This window comes from Nansenia antarctica (genome assembly GCF_963989245.1).
Source record: "Nansenia antarctica genome assembly, chromosome: 3".
NCBI classification, from domain to species: domain Eukaryota; kingdom Metazoa; phylum Chordata; class Actinopteri; order Argentiniformes; family Microstomatidae; genus Nansenia; species Nansenia antarctica.
The window spans coordinates 30,994,529-31,017,212 of NC_137688.1; the positions used below are offsets into that span (position 1 = coordinate 30,994,529).

The following is a 22,684-nucleotide window of genomic DNA, read 5'->3' on the forward strand; positions in this document are numbered from 1 at the left end:
TCTAACTCTATACACACACACACACACACACACAGACACAGACACACACAGACACACACAGACACACACATATATACAGTATATACGTATTTTACTACAGAGAAGCTGCCCTCACCACAACCTCTTTCTCCAGTTGGAGGCCGTCATTTCAAGTAATGAACTTTGGCACGTTACAAGGTGTTGAGCAAGGAATTAATTAACAATGGGTGGGGGGGTGGGGGTGGGTGGTGGGAGGGTGATTGGTTTTGTTTTACTCAATTACCCCGTCGCCTGCCAACCAAACAACCCTCCTCTCACTTTCTATCATCTCAAAGGAACCCGGGAGAGACGACTGGGAAGAAATGTTGGCTGAAGACTCCCCCGCCGCCGAGACCGTTTGGCTTGTTAAGAGAGAGAGAGTCTTATAAACATCCAACAGCAGCGGTGCTCCCCCTGGTCCACAGGGAGGCTATCGTGGCTGATAACTGTTCTTGGCACTGAAAGACAGCTCCCAGAACAGCAGATAAGCTGGAGAATGACTGAGTCAGAGCAGAGAGAACACCAGAGCGGGGCACATTATGTCTCACTTCTCCCCAGGTTTTCTCTTGAAAAAGCGCAGGTCTTTCTTTAGCCCTTCCCGAGTGACGCCTTCGGTTAGTAAGCCCTGCGTACATCGATATGGACTCCCTGTGTCATACAGTCCACCGCATGACTAATCGTTTCATCCTTCCATTGATCGAAATAAAAAACAACTCCCCAAGCCCCTCTTAGTGAATCAGTTGATACAGTAACCTCTGACCTTCTAAAATGACTCCTAAGTTGACTCCTAGCCGACCCCACCTCCTATGACCAATCACCTCACAGGACAGTAGCAGCAGCAATCTCTAAACCAAAACAAAATGGCACTGGGGGACTACAGCTGGAAATTAGCCATGTAGGCTACAGCTGCTCCATTTACGGCGTTACTGCTGTTGACACTAGAACAGCCATGGGTGAGTTTTACTCTGTGAGTAAAATTGTTTTTATATCTTTGGACTCGATCAAATTTCAGGACCCTCCTTTCATGACTTTTCCTAGATATGTGTATTCTACCAACCAGTAGCCTTACATTTTCTAAATCACGGAACAAATCAGGATAAGCTAGTATGAAGCTATTATTATTAACTATTTTGCGTTTTTTCTGTGTAGGAGGCAGGCTAATTTACAAGATGCGCCAACTAGTGGTCTTTGTGTGTTAATAGCAGCTTTCCATTCTAAAGACTATGGTCATGGTTTGACCCCCGAGGCAGCTCTTATAGTAGGTAAAATAGGCACTGTTCTAGTGTTAATTAATGGGGACTGTCCCCCTGCGTCAGACGCTACCACGGCAACAGGACATGGCCGCCTTCACCAACTTCCTGTGGCTGTAAACTGGCGCCTAGCGATACTCCCTGGAGGTGACACACAATCCTTTTTTTTGTTTATGTCCCTAAAAAAGTAGTAAAACATCTATACAAGGGTCCTGAAATAACAATCCTAAGGCCTAGTTAATAGGTTAAGAGCGCTGTATGCACTGTAATCTCCACAAACACACCACAGTGTTACACACTATTAATCTGTAGGGATTTATCAGTGTAGTCTGTAGGGACTTACGATCTTTTACAGCGTTTTAAAGAGTCTCCAGACTATGATTCAGAAGAGATATTTGAGATAAAGATTTAAGATTTCTACTTCCCCCCTTGTACTGTTTCTCCAGTGTCTATATCAAAAACATAAACGACTACTGCCAATGGCCCCTGGCCTGAGCTAGATTACTCTTCCTGCTACGACTGGTGAATCGATGATTCACTTGCTTAGTCAAATGTATTGATTGTAAGTCGCTTTGGAATAAGGCGTCTGCTAAATGCCAAAAGTGTAAAAATGTAAATGAGTGAGGATCACCAGAGGAACACAAAGTGTCCAGCTCATCACAGCAGCCTCCTGTCTACCGCTATGGAAGTGAGGAGGCTCCTCTATACCAGTGATTCTCAAACCTCTCCTCGGGGACCCCCAGCCGCTCCACATATTTGATCTGTTCCACCTCCAGCACACCTGATTCAATTAATCATTATGATTTGTACTGTATTAGTTGAGTCAGGTGTGCTGGTGGTGGAACAGATCAGATATGTGGAGCGGCTGGGGGTCCCCGAGGAGAGGCTGGGGGTCCCAGAGGAGAGGTTTGAGAACCACCGCTCTAGACGACTCTCTGTTCAGATCAGTTGGAGGCTGAAATCAGTGGAAATCGTAGGGCGGGGCTCATTGTAACGCATGGAATGGAATGGATGGAATATGGAATGGTATCAAACACACATTCCACATTCCGATGAGCCTCCCCTGGTTCAGATGGCCCATAGCCGACATTTCTTTATCTGTTTATTAGGTTTTGCAATTATTCAGCATAAGATAAACAATCATACGTATGCATCCCCTTATCCCTCCCTCCCTCCTCCCTCCCTCCCTCCCTTCCACATAACAGAGAGTGATAAAAAACAGAGCAGACAAAATTATGACAATAACAGTGTGTGTGTGTGTGTGTATACATGCTTACATGACTATACATGCGGAACATTCTATCTGACGTTGTATAGCTTTAGTTATCCCCATCCTCTGCAACAACTGTCGAGGTCTTTACATAGTCCAGAAAGGCTGTGACAGTCGACATCTCTTGAGAGAAAGAGACCACGTCTTGTGTGATGAAACCACACTGACCATAGAGGCACGTAGGAACGAGGATGTTATAGTTGTGAGGTGCCCATATTGTCCTGGGCTCTATTAACCTTTGTCTAAGTCTCTGATCCAGAGGGCTTACAGAGGAACCTGTGGTGTGAGCAGAATAATGGTCAGTCTTATTCCCAACACGGCCTGAACACCTCCCAGCTAAGCTCCTCTCTGGATACTCAGACGGGGTATTGCGTTTCCTTTCCCAGAATTGTGCTGCTAACCTAATAAAACTTGCTCCTAGATGCACAAAAAAAGACTCTCTCTGTCTGCTTCTCACATACACACACCAAATAAACACTAAGTGTATGCAAGCACACACATACGCACTCTTCCAAGCATGCATGCGCGCACACACACGCACACACACACACACGCACGCACACACGTGCACACACACCCACGCACGCACACACACCCCCACACCCAGCCAGCCAGCCACACACGCACACACACGCACACACACGCACACACCCCCCCACACACACCCACACCCACATCCGAGGCAAAGAATGTTGTGAAGCACAAAAGCAGACAATTCATAAGAACCCCAGTAATATCCCAGGTGACTTAAAGCAGTCATGGCCGTCTGACTAATAGTCCTTTCATGTCTGCAGTGTTTCTTAGCATTACATCACATTAAATCACAAACCACAAAGGGCCGTAAAATGCCCATTACTCTGTTGACCTGATTCACCAGGAAAAAGGATATACCATTCACTGACCAGCATTCCAGTAAAAACTATCCTAATACCTTAAGAGGGCATGTGGAATGGGGTTTCAGCATGTCTTTTTTATTTATTATTTATCCCACCACCCCTCTCTTGGGAGGACCACTTTATTTCAGTTTTTTAACAATACAGTTACTTTTTCTTTTTTTTAAAGAAAGAAAAGAAAAACACTGAGTCTCTTTAAGGGGTGAGCCAAGCAACAACAACAACAAAAAAGAAAAAAAAAGAGGAAGAACAACACTTCAGAGACACACTCAATATACACACCTTACATTAATACTCCATTCCTCTCACAACTCATAACTTAGTTTTAATCTCCACAGTAAATCTAACATGTGCACCACCTAATTTCTAATTTTCTGGGGTTTCAGCATGTTAACAACCTCTGTGCAACCTCTGAGACAGGAAATTACAATGACCTCCTTGTATCTGCAGGCACTTGTGTCACCCAATTACAATAGACCAAATATTAGAAGGGACCTTCTGACACGTGAATGAATAAAACATACTAGTATCTAAACCTCAGTGTCACACTCTTTCTTAATCCCCCATGTGACAACGCTTTGTCCATGTGCTATCAGGGTGTATCGATATTCTGACACCCACAATTCCTTTCTGCTCCCAGGTGGCAATGGGAAATTCATTACACAACAACGCCCTGTCCCCCACACACACTCACACACACACACACACACACACACACACACACACTCTCACACACACACACACACACAGACGCACGCACAAGCACACGGACACACACACACACACACACGCACACACACACACGCACGCACACACACACACACGCACACACGCACACACACACATCACACACACACACACACACACACACACAGACACACACACACGCACACACACTCTCCTTGGCGTAAAATAGTCAATAGTGTCCCTGTGGTAAGTCACTGCGTAGGCGTACTGCATACATATCTCTATGGTAATACGGTAAACAACTGAATTCTATATAAACCATTAGCGGCATTGATCAAGCATTATGTTCTGGAAACGTGATATCTTTGTGTCTGAGAACTATAAAAGCCCGCCCCCCCCCCCCAAAGGGGGAATTCAACTTAATGTGAAACCTTGATTAGTGTGTAACTTTCCCAAAGTCTCCACTACATTCCTATGTAGTATTCCCATACTCTTCTCGGTCCCTATGGTTTCATTCCTCCATCATTTGTCTGTGTGACGCATACACTCTGGCTTGATGAGGACGTGAAGCGCTGCAACCGCCTCAATTTGACTGATGAAGTCATTCTGTAGGAAAGAAATTGATTGCTTTCCTTGACTCGACCACAAAAGGGAAGACGCCATTTTGATTTTAGCTCAAGCATGACACAACACCTCCCACCACCTAACCTTGCATGTTTCCATTGAGGATCAAAACATAAGTGTTACCTTACACACTGGGCTCAAATGTATGTTTACCCCAAACTCTAAATGACGTTATACATCTACATAACATGCACATACTCCATAAACATGAGACCCATTACACTGATGCAATCAGGAGGAGGCCTTCACCTTCAACTCCAGTCTTAGCCCATCTGGACTGCATTGCAAGGGGTCTGGTTAGAAATGAGAAGTCCAGGAAATGGGAGTTGGACTGGATGTTGACATGACATGTTCTGTATGAGTCTGTGTGGGCAGACCTGTGCATTTCCCGGCAGTCCTATCGAACACACGCAGTCCTGACAGAGCACAGACACAGGAGGGGGGGGGCGGCAGGTAGCCTAGAGGTTAGAGAGGCAGGTAGTCTAGAGGTTAGAGAGGCAGGTAGTCTAGAGGTTAGAGAGGCAGGTAGCCTAGAGGTTAGAGAGGCAGGTAGTCTAGAGGTTAGAGAGGCAGGTAGTCTAGAGGTTAGAGAGGCAGGTAGTCTAGAGGTTAGAGAGGCAGGTAGTCTAGAGGTTAGAGAGGCAGGTAGTCTAGAGGTTAGAGAGGCAGGTAGTCTAGAGGTTAGAGAGGCAGGTAGTCTAGAGGTTAGAGAGGCAGGTAGCCTAGAGGTTAGAGAGGTCAGGTAGCCTAGAGGTTAGAGAGGCAGGTAGTCTAGACGTTAGAGAGGCAGGTAGCCTAGAGGTTAGAGAGGCAGGTAGTCTAGAGGTTAGAGAGGCAGGTAGTCTAGAGGTTAGAGAGGCAGGTAGTCTAGAGGTTAGAGAGGCAGGTAGCCTAGAGGTTAGAGAGGTCAGGTAGCCTAGAGGTTAGAGAGGCAGGTAGTCTAGAGGTTAGAGAGGCAGGTAGCCTAGAGGTTAGAGAGGCAGGTAGTCTAGAGGTTAGAGAGGCAGGTAGCCTAGAGGTTAGAGAGGCAGGTAGTCTAGAGGTTAGAGAGGCAGGTAGTCTAGTAAGTAAGTAAGTAAAATGTATTTGTACAGTACCTTTCTCAGACCAAGGGTCACAAAGTGCTTTACATAGTAGAGAACATACTAAAGAAAAAAACATAATAAAACATAATAAGAGAGTGAAAGTCTAGCAGGTTAAAATAGGCTAAACAAGTGAAAATAAGAACAAATAACAGACAACGGGAGTACAACAATATCAACAGGACACAGAAAGACAGGCTCTAGGGGCTATCCAAAAGCCTGTCTACAAGATAGTCTTTAGCTGTTTTTAAAAAGCCTCGACCGAGCCAGCTGATCTAAGATCCAAGGGCAGAGCATTCCAAAGTCTGGGAGCCACGGTTTGGAATGCTATCACCCTTGGTCTTCAATCTGGCACAGGGGACAACCAACAAACCCTGGTTAGACAACCAACAAACCTAGTCTAGAGATTAGAGAGGCAGGAAGCCTAGAGGTTAGAGAGGCAGGTAGTCTAGAGGTTAGAGAGGCAGGTAGTCTAGAGGTTAGAGAGGCAGGTAGTCTAGAGGTTAGAGAGGCAGGTAGCCTAGAGGTTAGAGAGGCAGGTAGTCTAGAGGTTAGAGAGGCCGGCCAGCAATCAGAAAGGTCGCTGGTTCGATCCCCGCCTCAGGAGGGAGCTGCATGTGAGCTGGTGACTGGCATCATATCTAAGGTGCCTCCCACTGTCGTTGTGCCCTTGAGCAAGGCACTTAACCCCCTAATTGTTCCAGGGTGCTGACTATGGCTGACCCTGTGCCTAGAGGGGAAAATATACCTTTCGTTGTACTCTGTGCAATGACAGAAAGGTTGAATCTAATCTAGTGCATATGTGTGAGACACAGTCTAACCTGCCAGTAGACCACGTCCACGTCCATGCAGTCCGGACCAGGACCGAGTCCTGCCAGCGTCTGGTCTGGCTGCCAGATCGTCTTCTCTGGCCTTCACACGGCTGTGGTCCAGACGGTTCTGATTAGAAACAAGGAGCATGGAGAAAGAGAAAGAGAAAACACACACACACACATACACACACACACACACAAACACACACACACACACACACACACACACACACACACACACACACACACACACACAGCACCTTTGAAAACATTTCATGGTGCTTATAGTTCACTGAGTCAGGGTACATTGCAACCAAACAAATATCACATGAATCCTGATTTTGGCAGACGCTTAAAAGAAAACGGATTGGAATAAATAAATAACTAATTACTGGAATGCTTCTAAAACTGGGGTTCTAGGCTGATCGTACATGCAAAGGCTTAGCTACTATAGAAGTGTTTGGGGTTTTTTCTTACTTTGAAGAAGTACTGTAAGCAAATGCAATTAGCTTTAGTGCAGAGGCCCAATCCATTAGGTGATGCAGTAATGTGCCCATAGGAGGCCTGAGTAGGCCGTGTGACAGAGTGGCAGATGGGAACGACGCTAGGCTCTCTGCCCGTATTGAGCACCAACGTTGCTGGAACAGATCAAAACAGCAGGCAGGAAACAAAACGGTCGATCGATGGAATTTCTGAATCCCGGTCCACCTCAATAGTCCCGAGTGCTTTCCTCTCATCGTTTCCTTTCCTAATATATATTATATCTCCAGGGTATCTATCATGTTTAGGGTTAGGGTTAGTCTCAAACTCAAAGACACTGTACAGAAAACAAAGAGACAAACAAAAAACCCCAAAAAGCTAAACAACAACAACAACAAAACAAAAACAGAATAAAGATACAGAAGATAACATCGTATAAAAAATTGAAGAAGACTCCTCAATGTCGGTTTATACTATTTATTCAGACAAAGATGTCAACACCCTGTGGGTGGGAATACAGCGTATGAGTAAATACAATTACCAAAACAAGACATACATAACAAGATATAAACAAACATGAACGATTACTGTTAACCACAATCTGATAATAAGATACATATAACTAATAACAGACTTACGTATAACAGGCAAACACGTCCTAAAGAGAAAGGAGAAACAGCGTGTATCCTCGGACCACCTGGCATCCACAATGGCCACCACAACTTCTCCTAACTCTAACCTCTTAACAGAGAGTACTAAACACATAAACCAATACTATCGCCCCCTAGCGGTCGGGAGTACACTCCACCCTGCATCCCCCCCAGACCGGGGAGCCACGAATCCACGTGGGTCCACGGGCTCAAATCCATTGGCCAGACTCAGCTTCATATCGCTTAGGTGGCCTCCTAGCACGGGCCGGCCGGGCGGGCCGCAGTGGCGACGGCGCAGGAAGAGGTGTAGCGGGAGCCACACCAGCGGGAACTAGGGGCGCGGGGAGAGACGACGCCCCGCCTGAAGGCCCTAGCAGAGAGGGGCCCAGAACAGCAACACGGGGCCCATCCGTCCCCAGCCGGGCGTCACCCTGGGGCACCACTGGACCAGAGGGGGTAGCTAGGGTCAGAGAGTCCAGGGAGGGAGGAGGCAGGGGAGGCGGCGACGGCAGCCGCTGGGTACATGGGGCGACTGGCGTGTAGCCACGGAGGAACCGCCGGTTGCGCAACGTCAGGCGTCCTGAGCCATCAACTCTCACCCGATACTGATCGTGGCCAAGCGACTCCACCACCACCCCAGACCTGTCCCACTTATTGGGGCTCGGGCCCTGCTGATTCTGGATGAACACCCTCTCACCGAGTGCCAGAGGGCGAAGTGGTCTTGAATGAACCCCCAGAGACTCGGTGGTACGGGACATCCGCGTACGAAGGGCATCCTCCTTCACAGCCCATGCCTGACGCCAGAGAGGACGGATATGCGGGTTCGAAAACTTCTCCAGCCTGTTAACGAAGGAGAGCGAGCCTCGAAGGGGGTGACCGAAAATGATCTGTGCTGGTGAGAGGTTGCAGTCTGGGTCGGGTGTGTTACGCAACTGTATCATCGCGCGCAAGAAGCGATCCTGGTCGAGACTGCCTGCCGGGCCACTGTTGGACATCAGAAGCCGCTTCGCAGTCTTAACAGCGACCTCCGCTCTCCCGTTAGACTGTGGGAAACTGACGGAGGACACACGATGCCTGATCTGCCATAGGCGGAAGAAGTCCTGAGTGTGGCTTGCCATAAATTCTGGGCCGCCATCGCTTGAAAGCTCCTCAGGCACCCCAAAGGTCCGGAAGAATGAGCGGAGGTGGCGAACAAGGCCAGCTGCGCCTCCAGCATCAGTCCCGGCCGCAGCGCCCAGGACCTCCACCCAGCCTGAGAGCCGATCCCCGACGACCAGGTAGTGGCGGCCCCCGTAATCAAAGAAGTCAGCAAACACTGCCTCGAACGGGGTGGACGGTGGCGGAGATGACAGAGGGGGCGTAGCTGCCTGTGATGGAGCATTGCGGTTGCAGTCCGCGCACCCGGTCCTGACAGTGCGGATATCCCCAGACATCCCAGGCCAGTAGACTATGGCCCGGGCGTGCTGCTCCATCGCCGAAACCCCCTGGTGGGCAGCATGAAGGTGTCGAAGGACTCTCCCGCGGAGGGATAGGGGAATCACGACGCGATCCTGATACAGCAAGACCCCGTCCTGCGCATAGATGGAGTCACAGACCGGCGACAAACTCACCACGGCAGGGTCATGCGCGTCCACTCCGTCCCCGTGCTCAATCATGTCCAGCAGGCGGCCGAGGCATGCGTCAGCCGCTGTCTCTTGCGCGAGGAGGGGCCAGGAGACGGCGCCGAGCTCCTGAGCATCGACGCAGATGGAAGCCATGAGTGCCAACTCAACAGTGTCAGGCACGCCTGGCGGTTCCAGGGAGAGGCCGCTAGCCGAGCCCGAGGGGGAAGGGTGCCTTGAGGCAGCGTCAGCGGCATGGTTGCTCACGCCAGGGAGGTAAACAATCTCGAAACGCCATGGGAGGGTACGCTGTTTGAGCCTGAACAAGCGTGAGTTTGTGATCTCGTCGAGTGTGCGGTCCCCGAAGATCTTCACCAGGGGCTTGTGGTCGGTGACCACGACGAGATCGTCGCATCCCTGCGTGAAGTATCGTGCCTGCTCCAGACCCCAGGCCACGGCCAGGGCCTCCCCTTCGATAGCCGCATAACGCTGCTCCGCGGAGGACAGGAAGCGAGACCCAGCGAGTGTGATTCTCCAACCTCCCGGGCAGCAGTCCGGCACGCCCGAGGCACAGCTGCAATGCTGTTGGAGAAGGAAGTAGCCAATGCCTCGCCTGGACCAGTCGGGGCGGAGGCAGGTGCGCTTCTGCATGTCATAGATCTCTACACCTTCGCGAATGGCCCCAATTATGGCATGCTTAGACGCCTGGAAGGCCTCCTCCAGCTCGGTTGACCATGCGAACTTGCAGCGTGGGCTGAGGAAGGGCTTGAAAGGAGCCATAGTATCGCGCAACTGGGCGTAGTTAGTCACTTGATTTACAAGGCCGAACCAGCTTCTGATATCTGTCGTGGAGACCGGGCTGGGGAAGTCCCGGATGGCGTCCAGGTATTTGGGAAGTGGCTCGATGGTAGCGTCCGACACCCTGAAGCCAGCGAAGTCCACGCTCCTCTGCGCAAACTGAAACTTGCCCGGGTTCAACACGACGCCTGACCGCCCGACACGTGTCAGGAAATCGATGGTCCTCCACCAGTGCTGCTCCAAGTCGGTGTCGTAGTGGACCGTGTCATCCACACACCGTTCCTTGCGTTCAAAGTCTGAGAGGATAGCGTCAAAACGGCGGTTGTAGCCATCACCCGACGAGAGGAAACCCTGTGGTGCCCTGGTGTAACGCCACCGGCCAAAGGGAGTGATGAACGTTGTCAGATGACGGTCAGACTCGCGCAGTGGCACACTGTGATAACCATTCCAAGCGTCCGTGACTGTCTTCCAGGTGCCCTTCGGGACACGACGTGCGAGGTGGAATGGGGACTCAGTGGCGAACGTCTCACGCTGGCAGAACTTATTGAGAGGGGAAAGGTCCACGGTCCTGCGGGGGGACCCGTCGTGCTTCCGGGTAACCACCATCCGGTGGCACCATGTAACCGGTTCGCCGTACGGCACACGCTCGATGACACCAAGGGCCTCGTCCCGGAGAAGGTCGTCGTGGACCTTCTGCTGCCAGTGGAGAGGCACACCGGCTGCGGTGTGGCACGCTTTCGGCGCGGCAGCAGGGTCCACATGCATCTCGACGGGCGGCCCCTCCATGCACGGCAATGCCCGATGGGGGCACGTGTTAAATGTAGATGAGGCATACCTCTCAATCAACCACCCCTTCATCCGGCTATTGTTCTCAGGCTCGCAAGAGAATGGCAGCGCCGCGGGGCGTGACGGAGGGACTGCACGCTGTGGACACGAGCACCCGGCGTCATGGGGGTCGCTCGGGCCGTCGCAGCCGCCGTTGGCGGACCTCAATGCATTCACAGACAAGGGCCGACCCGGCGAAGAAGGGGGGGCAGGATCGTGCGTGTCCCTGGGTCGCCCCTCACCACCTGTTGGGAAGTCCTTAGGCAGGAGGCTGAGGTTGAGCAGCGACTCATAGGAGAGGTACATTCCCCGGACCGAGCTGCTCACATACACCATTGAGCGGCAGGACGACACCTCGCCGCCGTTGGAGACCGCCGAGAGTGTAGCAAAGAATGCGCCATCAATGGCTATGGGGGAGCGATTTGCAGCCGAGAGGCTGAGGCTAACAGGGCGCAGGTCGTCACGCGAGAATCCGCAGGACAGGTACTCCTCTAACGACCAAATGTCCGACTGCGCACCTGTGTCTGCGATGGCGGACACCTCCACCATGTTCCCCGAGGGCCGACAGCCGGCGCCGCCCCCCTGACCCACCGGATTGTCAATCGAGACGGAGATCAGTGCCCGGGGGTGTTCCCTCAGCCTGGCCCGCCTCCATTCGCCCTTGGAGAAGATATGGTGCTCGAGTCTGAGAGGTGCCGTTGTGCGGCGCCGACGATGGTTCCCGTAGTGTCGATCTGGGCGCGCCTCAGACTGAATGACCGAGAGCTGGGAGATTGGCTCCGACTCCAGGGCGGCCTGCTGACCGTTAGACGGCGTCCGCAGCCACACCTCGGATCCCATGGTAGCCTGCTGACCGTCAAATGGTGGCAGCCGCCGCTTGCGTCGACGGGCCTTGAAGCAGTCGACACAGAGCTGGTGAGGCCTGATGTTCCATCCGCGAGACCCCTCTGTAAAGACATGGAACGTGTTCTGACACCCTGGGCACACGGCTCGTTTTGCCACATCAGCTGGACTCGGGGCCAAGGAGGGGCTCCGCTGTGGGCTTGGCTGTGGGTCCTTCCTCAAGCGCTGGAATGAGGAGACAGCCGACAGGGCGGATGATGGAAGGGCGTTACGAGCCATCTCCTTGCCCTCGACGAGCGCGACCACATCATTAACGGGAATTAATGGGAATTCTTCAGAAGAATGTCAGGCGTCCCTAACGCCTCGCGGCGTATGTCCGGGTCGTAGATCCCATTAACAAGGACATCGCGGATGATGTGATCAGTGTAGCTCACACTCTTGCCACACTCGCAGACAGCCACGTAAGAGCACGTCTCCGCCTTCCCACGCACTCTGGCAGTAAAGGCGCGGAATGTCTCATCGCGTTCCTGGCGCAGCTGAAGCAGCTCTGTGCGCAGGACGCATGTGGCGACCGGGACAACGGCCAGCAAGCGCATAGCAGCAAGTAGTTCCTCTAGAGCCCCAGAGGCGACGTCCGGGTCCGCTTTCAACAGGCTGTCTCCAAGTTCGATCCCCGCGCACTGAAACAGCTGGAACGGGGCCTGGGCGGCTCCAATGCCCGACCCCGCCCGGAAGACCTCCCACCGCCGGACGAACACGTTCCACTCCTCCGTTGAGATGCCGGTGTCAACCCTAGGCCGCTCCATCCTCGGGCCTCGGGGAGCTGGGGTCTGAACCGCCGCACCTCGATGGAAATGTCCATGGTTTGTCAGCAAGACGATGGCGAGTGCTTCGGACACGTCTCCGGTCTCGAAGTCGCAGCCGGGGAAGGGGCATTCCACCTTCATGGTGTTGACATGAAGAAGACTCCTCAATGTCGGTTTATACTATTTATTCAGACAAAGATGTCAACACCCTGTGGGTGGGAATACAGCGTATGAGTAAATACAATTACCAAAACAAGACATACATAACAAGATATAAACAAACATGAACGATTACTGTTAACCACAATCTGATAATAAGATACATATAACTAATAACAGACTTACGTATAACAGGCAAACACGTCCTAAAGAGAAAGGAGAAACAGCGTGTATCCTCGGACCACCTGGCATCCACAATGGCCACCACAACTTCTCCTAACTCTAACCTCTTAACAGAGAGTACTAAACACATAAACCAATACTATCGCCCCCTAGCGGTCGGGAGTACACTCCACCCTGCAAAAATTATTTAAAAAAAGGTGTAAGGGCTCGGGCAGCTGTGGGGGATTGTGTTACTCGGGACCCGTGCCAGGCAAAGGCGCGTCTGAACAGATGCGTCTTGAGTCCGGTCTTGAATGAATTGAGAGTACCAGAGCATCCGATGGCTGGTGGAAGGGGGCTCAATAGTCCTAACAGGTGTGTCCTTTAATTTGTCTGCATGGATGTGCAGTAGGGTAGCCTACGGTGTAGTTGAACTGGTTTTTAGCAAACATCTCGAGGCTATCTATCGTGTTTAAATGCTGATGTAAATTCAGCGTTGGTTTGTTGGAGTAGGTAACATACCACACTAATACCACATGATATGTACCTCCAGCAACACTTCCTCTGGTTACTCAGGCTGCGTTCGTAAATTCGCCCTGAGAGACGCCGGAGCGCACACAGGGTTCAACGTCATAAAGGGACCAAATAATTTGATTGGACAAGAGGCATTCCGTGAGTGCTGATCAGATTTCCAGAGCGAATTTACGAACGCAGCCTCAGTCTCCGTCAGCTGACTGGGCTTTCACACCGGCAAAGAACCGTGCCGGTTCGCGTTCGCGTTCGGAAACCTCTGAACCTTGGTGCTGTCTGGCGAACGAGCCCGCGTTCATACCAGTGTAACCTGAACCATCCGCGTCATCAACGCTGGGTGATGAAGGGGCGGGATAAACAAAACAATTCACAACTAGATGGCAGCTACTTCACTGGAAAACAGGATAATATCTTCCACTACTACAGTATCTGAAATAAACACAATTTTCTGTGAAACAAAACAAAAGACACTTTCTATATGCGTTCTTTTACTAATCAGCTGCTCCATTACTGGAATAGAAATGGCTTACGAAATTCGCGTTCGCGCATGTCCGCGCGCGTGTGCGTGTGTGTGTTTGCTGAGCATGTGAGGAAGATAGAGAGAATAATGACACTTTTGATATTGTTTTTGATCACTAATGATTAGATTTAGATTAGATTACATTGTGTCTACTTCCTCCTTGCTGGTCTCTGCAGCCTAGAATAGGACACACCCACTGACGACGTGACTGTTCTACGTTTTGGTTCGCGCTTGAGAACCACTATTTTTTGGTGCCCGCTGCGAACCAACTTTTCAGGTTCCGAACCAATTGAGCTTCGGTCTGAACGCGCCGGCCGGTTCAGACTTGGTTCGCGAACGCGAACCGGCACGGTTCTTTGCCGGTGTGAAAGCCCTAGACAAGCACAGAACAGGTTCTCTACATGCAGGGGGCGGGGGCATCTAATGATAAGGAACCACCGTATGCAGTGGTGGTGGTGGTGGGGGGGGGGGCTGTGGCTCAGAAGGTAGAGCCAGCGTGGAATGAACACAGTGGTGGCTAAAGAAGCCTCAATTTCTCTCTCTTCATATGCCTTTCCCTCTTTTTCTCCCCTTTTCCTCTCTTTTTCTTCCTTTTTTTTCTTCCCCTTTCTTCCACCTCTTCGCACCTCCCCCCCCCCCCCAGACTATCGTTCCCCTCGCCTGGCCTAGTGGATAGTGAGTTGCACCAACCTCAAGTTTATGTTCTCTGTGTGTGTATGTGGGTGTGTGTGTGTGTGTGTGTGTGTGTGTGTGTGTGTGTGTTTTGCACGTAGGTGTGTGTGCACGTGCAGGTGAGTGTCTGTGTCAGTGTGGGTGTGTTAAGTGTGACTGTAGTAGCCAGTACCTAGTAAGAGCCAGCATGGTGAGAGGAGGGGGGGGGGGGGGGATAGGGAAAGGGTTGGAGAGAGAGAGGGAGCAGGGCTCCAATGGCCTTAAACAACAAGTTTGAAGGTCTCGAAATAAGGACATTAAATAATCTATCAGTGTTCTGACACGTCAAGCTTAGTCATTGGCTGTGCCCTGCACCGTCTCCTTGAGGACACCTGTTAAAGTTCCCATGTATTGGTTCACGAGGACCAGAGTGTATATACAGAAGGGAGCTCAGCCCAGTAGACTTTCAGAACCGTGTTATAAAAAATTATTAACACTATTTCCATGAGGTAATGTTCAGAATATATCTTTTCCAAAGTAGTGTATATTTTTAAACAATATTATCATAATGAATAGTTTGGCCCTGTAAGACGCTGCTTTAAAGGAGATAGACGTGTGTTATTCCCTTGTGTTCACAGAGAGACCAAAAGTGGCGTTCTCTGCTGCCCTAAGTGCTTCAATGGGCCCTGTCTCTGGTGATACCACTGTGGTCTACAAAAACATCATCACCAACAGCCCAATCACAGGTACTGCTGACCCACACCAATATACAGATACAGTATGTAGTGATAATCACAACATCTTCAGTGGCTTCCTGCTCTTCCCTGTGTGAACAGATCAGCTGTCCTGATATAGCTCTGACAACTTCTCATTAAACATGACCTAAGAGCAATCACCACTGACGTCTTGTGATGTATTGACATGTGTCTTTCAGCACTAGTGTGATAACACTATTGATGAATGTAATCCAGCATCTTGTTGCACACGGGGATGTGGTTGAGATGTGTCTTATCTCCATAGTAACTCAAACCCAAAATACAGAAGCATCCAACTGCAAAAAGACATGTTGCATACATCCACATCAGAGTCACTGTAGGCTGCTAAAGAACTGGGAAACATTGAACTCAGGACACACTCACGTCAATGATAGATCGACTCATACGACGAACTGTCAGTCAAAAACGCATGCTTACACCGACAGAGCATGTATTACACCGACAGAGCATGTATTTCAATGACAGGTGGCAGCAAGGGGAAGATAATGATTACAAATACCTAAAAAAAAAACGTGCACACACACCATGACTTTAGTGACCTAGTGGATAGTGAGTTGGACTGGTGATCAGAAGGTCATGAGTTCAAATCCCACCTGGGAACACCACCACTAGTGTGCCCTTGAGTAAGGCACTTAGCCCTCCAGGTCCCTGTTGTTCAAAACTTTGAATCTGGATCAGAGTGATCTTGATTCTTTTTTGCGATCCAGGATCAGATCTATCTGGCTGATTTTGAGTCGTATAGGGGAAATCAGCCAGCTCGATCTGATCCTGGATAGCAAAAAAAATAATTTAATAAAAAGTACAACTAGGCCCAGGGTGTCCTCCAGACGCAGGCTACTCCAGGGAGGCCGTCCCCCATCTCTCATTGTAAATCCCTTTGGACAAAAGTGTCTGCTAAATATTTAATATGTAAATGTATGCTAAAGAGCATGAACTGCCTCAGGTCTGTCTGAAACATCGTCATCAGATTTACTACATAGTGGCGTTGTATACCTAGCCGGCCATATCGAAGCTAACTGCACCGATTTGTCTCGAAAACGGTCAACCTTGTGCAGCAATCAATTCATGTATAGGCAGAGCTGCATTGCAATACCTGGATCTATATGGTAATGTACCATATATGTACGTAGACGTGAGCATACAGCAGGGCCGGCTGGTGGAGGTAGACCTCGGGGGACGGGATCATTGTAATATGAGGAATGGTATCAAACACATGTTCAGAACCATTCCGGAGTACAGTGTGCATGCTTTGGATTATAACCAAAAGAATGAATAATGAAAATTATTATGAAAGACATTTTGCTAGCATATCAGCCCAAGAGCTCTCAGGTCTTCTGACTCTGGCTTTTTCTGCGTACCACATGTACAAAAGAAGAGATTTGGTGAGGCTGCATTCTCATTTTCAAATATTTTCAAGTCAGTGCCTTTAAATTACTAAATAATTAAATGGTGATTATATAATGATTTAAGCACTTATTATTGTATAGCAACGTTTTCAGGAAAAGTGCTATACAAATAAAAGTTATTATGATTACGGTATATTATTATCATAACAACCACTTCTCCTCTCTTGGTAAAGGTCAGAGGTCAAATGTGTTACCTATTAACATGATTGGGTATCTCTCATGTACAAGTCCCACAATTGTATCCTGGTTGGTGGTTTTGGTTTTCAGTCACCACAAACAAGTGTCTGTGTAATTTCACAGAATAACCAAGGCGAAGGCAAACAAAACTGTGTTTTTTGAATCAGTGGTGCACACATTTCTGTGCCATCCGGTTTAAATTTGACGCTTTAACTTTAACAACGTACCGTTAAACTAACTAACCAAATACACACGTTTCTTTCCAGAACTGTTAAAACGCCTTACGTATTCTTTCCAGAGCACAGGCATTCTGGGATGGAAGGGGAGCGAAAAGCAGCCAGAAGCCAATCAGAGAAACCACCATCCGCATCAGGATCAGATTACACGTTATTTGGACACACTTAAGACAAATACTAACTCATTAAGTATGGATTGGTAGTTTTGTTTTCTTCAACTCAAATCATTAATGTTGAAATACAAAGGAATGGTCAGTAGTGTACTATACATGGTCAGTAGCATACATGTTTGAGTTGACTTATATATTATACCCATACAACAGAAATATAGAACATATATTAATACATAGTTGGATACAAAAATATAAATATCAATAGAAAATGAAAAAAGTGTAGAAAAAAATTGAATGTCATTACACTCGCAGATAAACATTCACAGCTGTTGTTGCCAGATAACGACTCTCACTCGATCCCAAGTGAGCCCACACTACTGTGTAAGCGAAGAGCTGTGTAATGGCTTCAATGTGTCTCTGTGTTGGAGGTGCTTCTCTAGGCCGGCCTCCAGCAAGCACGGCTCAGAGCTCAGAGCTCAGAGTTCAGAGTTCAGAGTTCAGAGTTCAGAGTTCAGAGTGTTGATGAGGTGTCGGGGGCTTAGAGACGGACCCGGGGGGGTTCTGAGCCTGGGCTACGCTTTCACTCCCCCCCATTCCTCTGTTCTTCTCTTTCTCCCCCCCCTCCTCCTCCTCCTCCTCCTCCTCTGCTTCCTCCTCCTCCCTCCCTCCACTCTGCCTTGTTTTGGTTTTGGTTCTGGGGCTCCTCTGGGTGGTGTAGCCTGGCACTTCCTGGTCCATGACAGACAGGAAATCGTAGAATGGCACGGGGGGCCCCCACTTCTCGTCGCCGATCACACCTGGAGGAGAGAGGGAGTTTCAAGTTTCAAGTTGTGTTGTTACGTCACATTACACAAGTGTGAGAGAGTAAAATTCTTAGGCTTCGGTTTCCTGACATTGCAGCACAAGACATAAGGCAATAATAACTCAAAAATAATTCAAGATAAAACAAAAGGTGACAGTAGTATAGGACATATGTGACACAAAATTATAGGCAAGGTAAAGGTGACAATAGTACAGGTAAGACAGAATACACTGGTGGTGTCACTAGCGATAACAGAGAGTTCAGTAGTCAAGTGAGCTTAAGGTTACTGTAGTCTGTATACACGGGGTGTATACCCTTGTTTATGAGCCTGATCACCTGGGGGAAGTAGCTGTTGGTCAGCCCCTGAGGCTAACCAACAGAACAAGGTGGAGAATGCATATCCATTCAAATAGCGGAATTGAACCAAGTTCAAGACCAGTTAAAGGAGAATGGTAATGGCAGTTGGGTTACAGGCGACAATACAAGCAAAGGGAAGACTGGCAACCGAGGTTGTTCAATAAGAAAATGCGCTGTATGTAATTATGCATTGTGTGCCCTGACAATGGCTTATTCTGATTCCTACACACATAGAGCCAAGAAAATCATGGGAGACAGCCAGCATCCGCATACTCCAGGCTGTCTCTGATGAAACAATCGTCAGACACAGGCCCCCAAAAAATATCTCAGACCCCACCCATGTCCTCCACCCTGTGTACCAGCTTCTTCCATGGAGTAGACGCTTTAGGAGTCCCCAGGTGGAGGATTAACCACTTCAACAACAGCTCCTTTGTCCCCCCCTGTCCGTCAAAGCCCGAGAGCGGCAAGTCAGCCAGAGGCAAGTCAGCCAGAGGCAAACCCCAGAAACGCTACGGTACTACTGCAGCAGTCTGGTTGTTTCACTGTGCTGTGTTGTATGATGGGCAGTGTGAAACTGTTATTTGTTGTTGTGTTGTGTTGTAACACTGTAACCAGGGCCGGTCCTAGGCATAGACGAACTAGGCGGTCGCCTAGGGCGCCAAATGCCTGGGGGGCGCCAAATGCCCCCCAATTATTATTATTTTTTAATGCTGTTTTTTTTCTTTTTCTTTTACATTTAAAACATTTTGTCTCTATGAATTTCATGTCTCTATGATAATATGTCTCAGCCTACTGTCTATTTTTGTCTTGAAACCATTGTTGTCCTTTTACTGTTGAATGTGTGGGTGGTGATGAGGCAGTACTGGTGGCTTAATGTGGTGGGGGTGGCGCCCCTAAAATTTGGGGGGAGGGGGGGGGCATCAAATCATACTCTCGCCTAGGGCACCTAAATGCCTAGGACCGGCCCTGACTGTAACACTGTAATACTGTAGGTGCCCAAGACAATAACACCTCCTATCTTATCTTAGAAACACTTTTTGTAGTAATTGAAGTAATTCTTCATGAATGATTGGAATGTTGTGGCTATCCAGGTGTGTGTGCTAAGACATGAAGTTGAGAGGTTTACATTTTTTTTATTTTTGGCATTTAGCTGACGCCTTATTCCAAAGCGACTTACATTTGACTAAGCAAGTGAATCATCAATTCACCAGTCGTAGCAGGAAGAGTAATCTAGCTCAGGCTAGTGGCCATTGGCAGTCGTCGTGATAGAAGAAAGAAATATTTATTTATTTCATTTTTTGACACAGGAGAAACAGTACAAAGGGGTGAGTAAGAATCTTAGGAGACACAGTATAGGGGGAAGCAGGTGTCTCAAGGGACACAGTGCTAGGGGGCAGTAGATGTCTCAGGAGACACAGTGCTTGGGGGTAGTAGATGTCCCAAGAGGAGCAGTTAAAGTGTAACCTGAAAAGGTCTTCAGTCTCCGTTGGAAGATGGGGAGTGACTCTGAGAGGTGTGGTATTTAGGCAGTGGCCCATACACAGGCCTGACCCTAGGAGCTAAAAGGGTCGGCCTTTTAAATAAATTCTAGAGAGCTGAAGTGTCGCTAATTTAGACATGAATAACCTGACCAATTAAGATTACACCATTAGGTATCATGCTAATTTAGACATGAATAACCTGACCAATTAGGATGACACCATTAAGCGTCAACCATTGAATCCTGAAATTATTTATGCCAACACACAATGGGGGGGGGGGGGGGGGTCTGTTCTCATTTCCTTACGCAGCACCAGTGCTTTACATCCCAATGTGTGATCAGCCCAATACGCAGCATTGCGCTAACTGCCCATTTGGGCAGGAGAAACTCACATTTGAGAGGTGTGTCTCTTGAATATCCTAGATCATTTACATTTACGTTTCCGGCATTTAGCAGACAATTTGACTAAGTAAGTGAATCATCTAGTCAATCCACTAGTCATAGCAGGAAAAAGTCATCTTTGCTCAGGCCTGGGGCCATTGGCAGTCATCGTGCTAGAAGGAAGATACTTTTTTTTTAGGCTTCTCCAGGCTTCGCTTGTGTAGCAAACTTCAAATGAGCTTCAACATGCTTTTTCTTCAGTAATGGAGTCTTCCGGGGTGATGGAGACCATGGCGTTGGATTGCATTGCCTATAGTTTTATTTGTGACAACTCGTGAGCTTAGAATTCTAAGGTTCTATCTCCGTTTAGGGCAGTTCAGAGATATTGAGCGTCAAAGTTTTTACATTCCGTTATGTTTTGTGAGATGGAACCTTTGTATTTTATTAATTACTAACTCAAAAATGGCAACATTTTAAAAATAACACCACACAGGCATTAATAACAGGGGTGCAAACTGGTGATGGTCCAAAAAGGTGACACTTTTTTTTTGCCCGAAAACAAAGGAAATGGGGGGGGGGGGATAGTGCTTGCACCAACAGTGCTACATGGATAGCCTAGCACTAGTGGTGGTAGATGGGTAGCTCTAGCACCAACAGTGCTACATGGATAGCCTAGCACTAGTGGTGGTAGATGGGTAGCTCTAGCATTAACAGTGGCCTAACAATGATGCGCGTGTAAGTAGCGATGGCCCTGACCTTAACACACGCATAATTAATGTAAGCAACCTGTTCTCAAAGTACTAATTATGCGGGTTCCTGCAGGTTTCAACAACTTACATTTAAGACCTTTTTAAGACCATATTTAAGATAATTTAAGACCTATTGCACAAGTATTGGTATTAGACTCACATTCGTTGATTCTTTTCATTAGCAATGCTGGGTGATCTGTTCTGTTGCATATAGAAGTTAATGTAATAATAATAATAATGTATGTTAGCCTACTCTATCAATTTCTTGACGGTTTTGACAAAAAACGTTGCTATTTTCAGAAACCGAAAAACCGTCCTACCCTAACTTACACCAGAGTAAACACCTATGCAATGACGCTTCTCTTTTTTTTTTTTTTTTTGATTTTATCCCCTTTTTCACCCAATTTGGTAGCCAATTGAACCCAACCTAGCATCCAATTTTCCCCTGCCTATTGCGTAGGATCCGCCGCACGACCCCGTGGCCGGCAGTCCCAGAGGAGGCCGCCAGGCAGACTAGCTGACTGGCTCCTCGAGCCCAGCACCGTTATTCCGGCACCCAGGGGGCGGTGTTGCGCGACGGATCCTTGTCCGGAACTATTCCTATACCGCCCTCGGGAGCGGCCGCTCAATATGCCGCTCCCTGTGTGTGCCCCGGTCATATCCGGATCTGGCGAGCTGGGATTCGATCCCAGTCTCCGGTGGGCAGCTTGCACTAGTGGCTAGTGCTTAGACCGCTACACCACCGCGGGGCACCCGCAATGACGCTTCTCTAACCAGGATGCCTATGTGTTTACATTAGCCTAGGGATGTAACCTCAGCAAATATTTTCAAGTCAAGACTGTTTGTCAACGTTTGCAGGAAAAGTGCTATACAAATAAAGGTTATTATTATAATTATAATTATTATTATTATTATTATTATTATTATTATACGTTTATATGTGTGCACAGATAGCTGTTGTGGTCGACCACAGCTGGAACATAAGTCATGGCCCTGTGTTTGAGAAGTGTTACTTTGGGTCAGAGAATAAATGGTAAAAAAAATAAAACATCTGAGAGACAAACTCAAGTAGAGATTTATTCATTTCATAACATGACCAACTGTAGAAGGTTTAGGTGAGTCGGGATAGAGGGTTTAGCTGAGTCGGGGTAGAGGGTTTAGGTGAGTCGGGGTAGAGGGTTTAGCTGAGTCGGGATAGAGGGTTTAGCTGAGTCGGGGTAGAGGGTTTAGGTGAGTCGGGGTAGAGGTACGTAGGTGAGTCGGGTTGGAGGAGGGTGTGGTACAGCACCTATGATACTGAATCACGCTGAAGGTTTACACGGAACAATTGGGAATTAAATGGCGAATGAAAACCTAAATAATTATAGCTATCGCTGGTATAATTTAAGTGGGTACTACTGATAAACGTTTGTGTCAAACGAGGTCACGACCAAACCACATGATAGATTATAGGGGATTATAGGTAGATAACTAGCTTAAGCAGCATAAACACAGCACATTTTGTTTGACAAAATACCTCACTTTTATCATTAGATATAGCTATGA

The 22,684-nt window shown here is 48.5% G+C and overlaps 1 protein-coding gene across 1 annotated transcript in view; it reads right to left on the reverse strand.

The window, feature by feature from the left end:
- Positions 1 to 17,874: 17,874 nt before the first annotated feature.
- Positions 17,875 to 22,684, reverse strand: part of txndc16 (thioredoxin domain containing 16) — a gene marked incomplete at both ends in the record, with an annotated part of 33,884 nt that continues 29,074 nt past the window's right edge. Inside the window, one exon of the mRNA XM_080527166.1 lies at positions 17,875 to 18,167. Coding sequence (XP_080383292.1) covers positions 17,875 to 18,167 — 293 coding nt within the window. The remainder of the gene's footprint in view (positions 18,168 to 22,684) is intronic.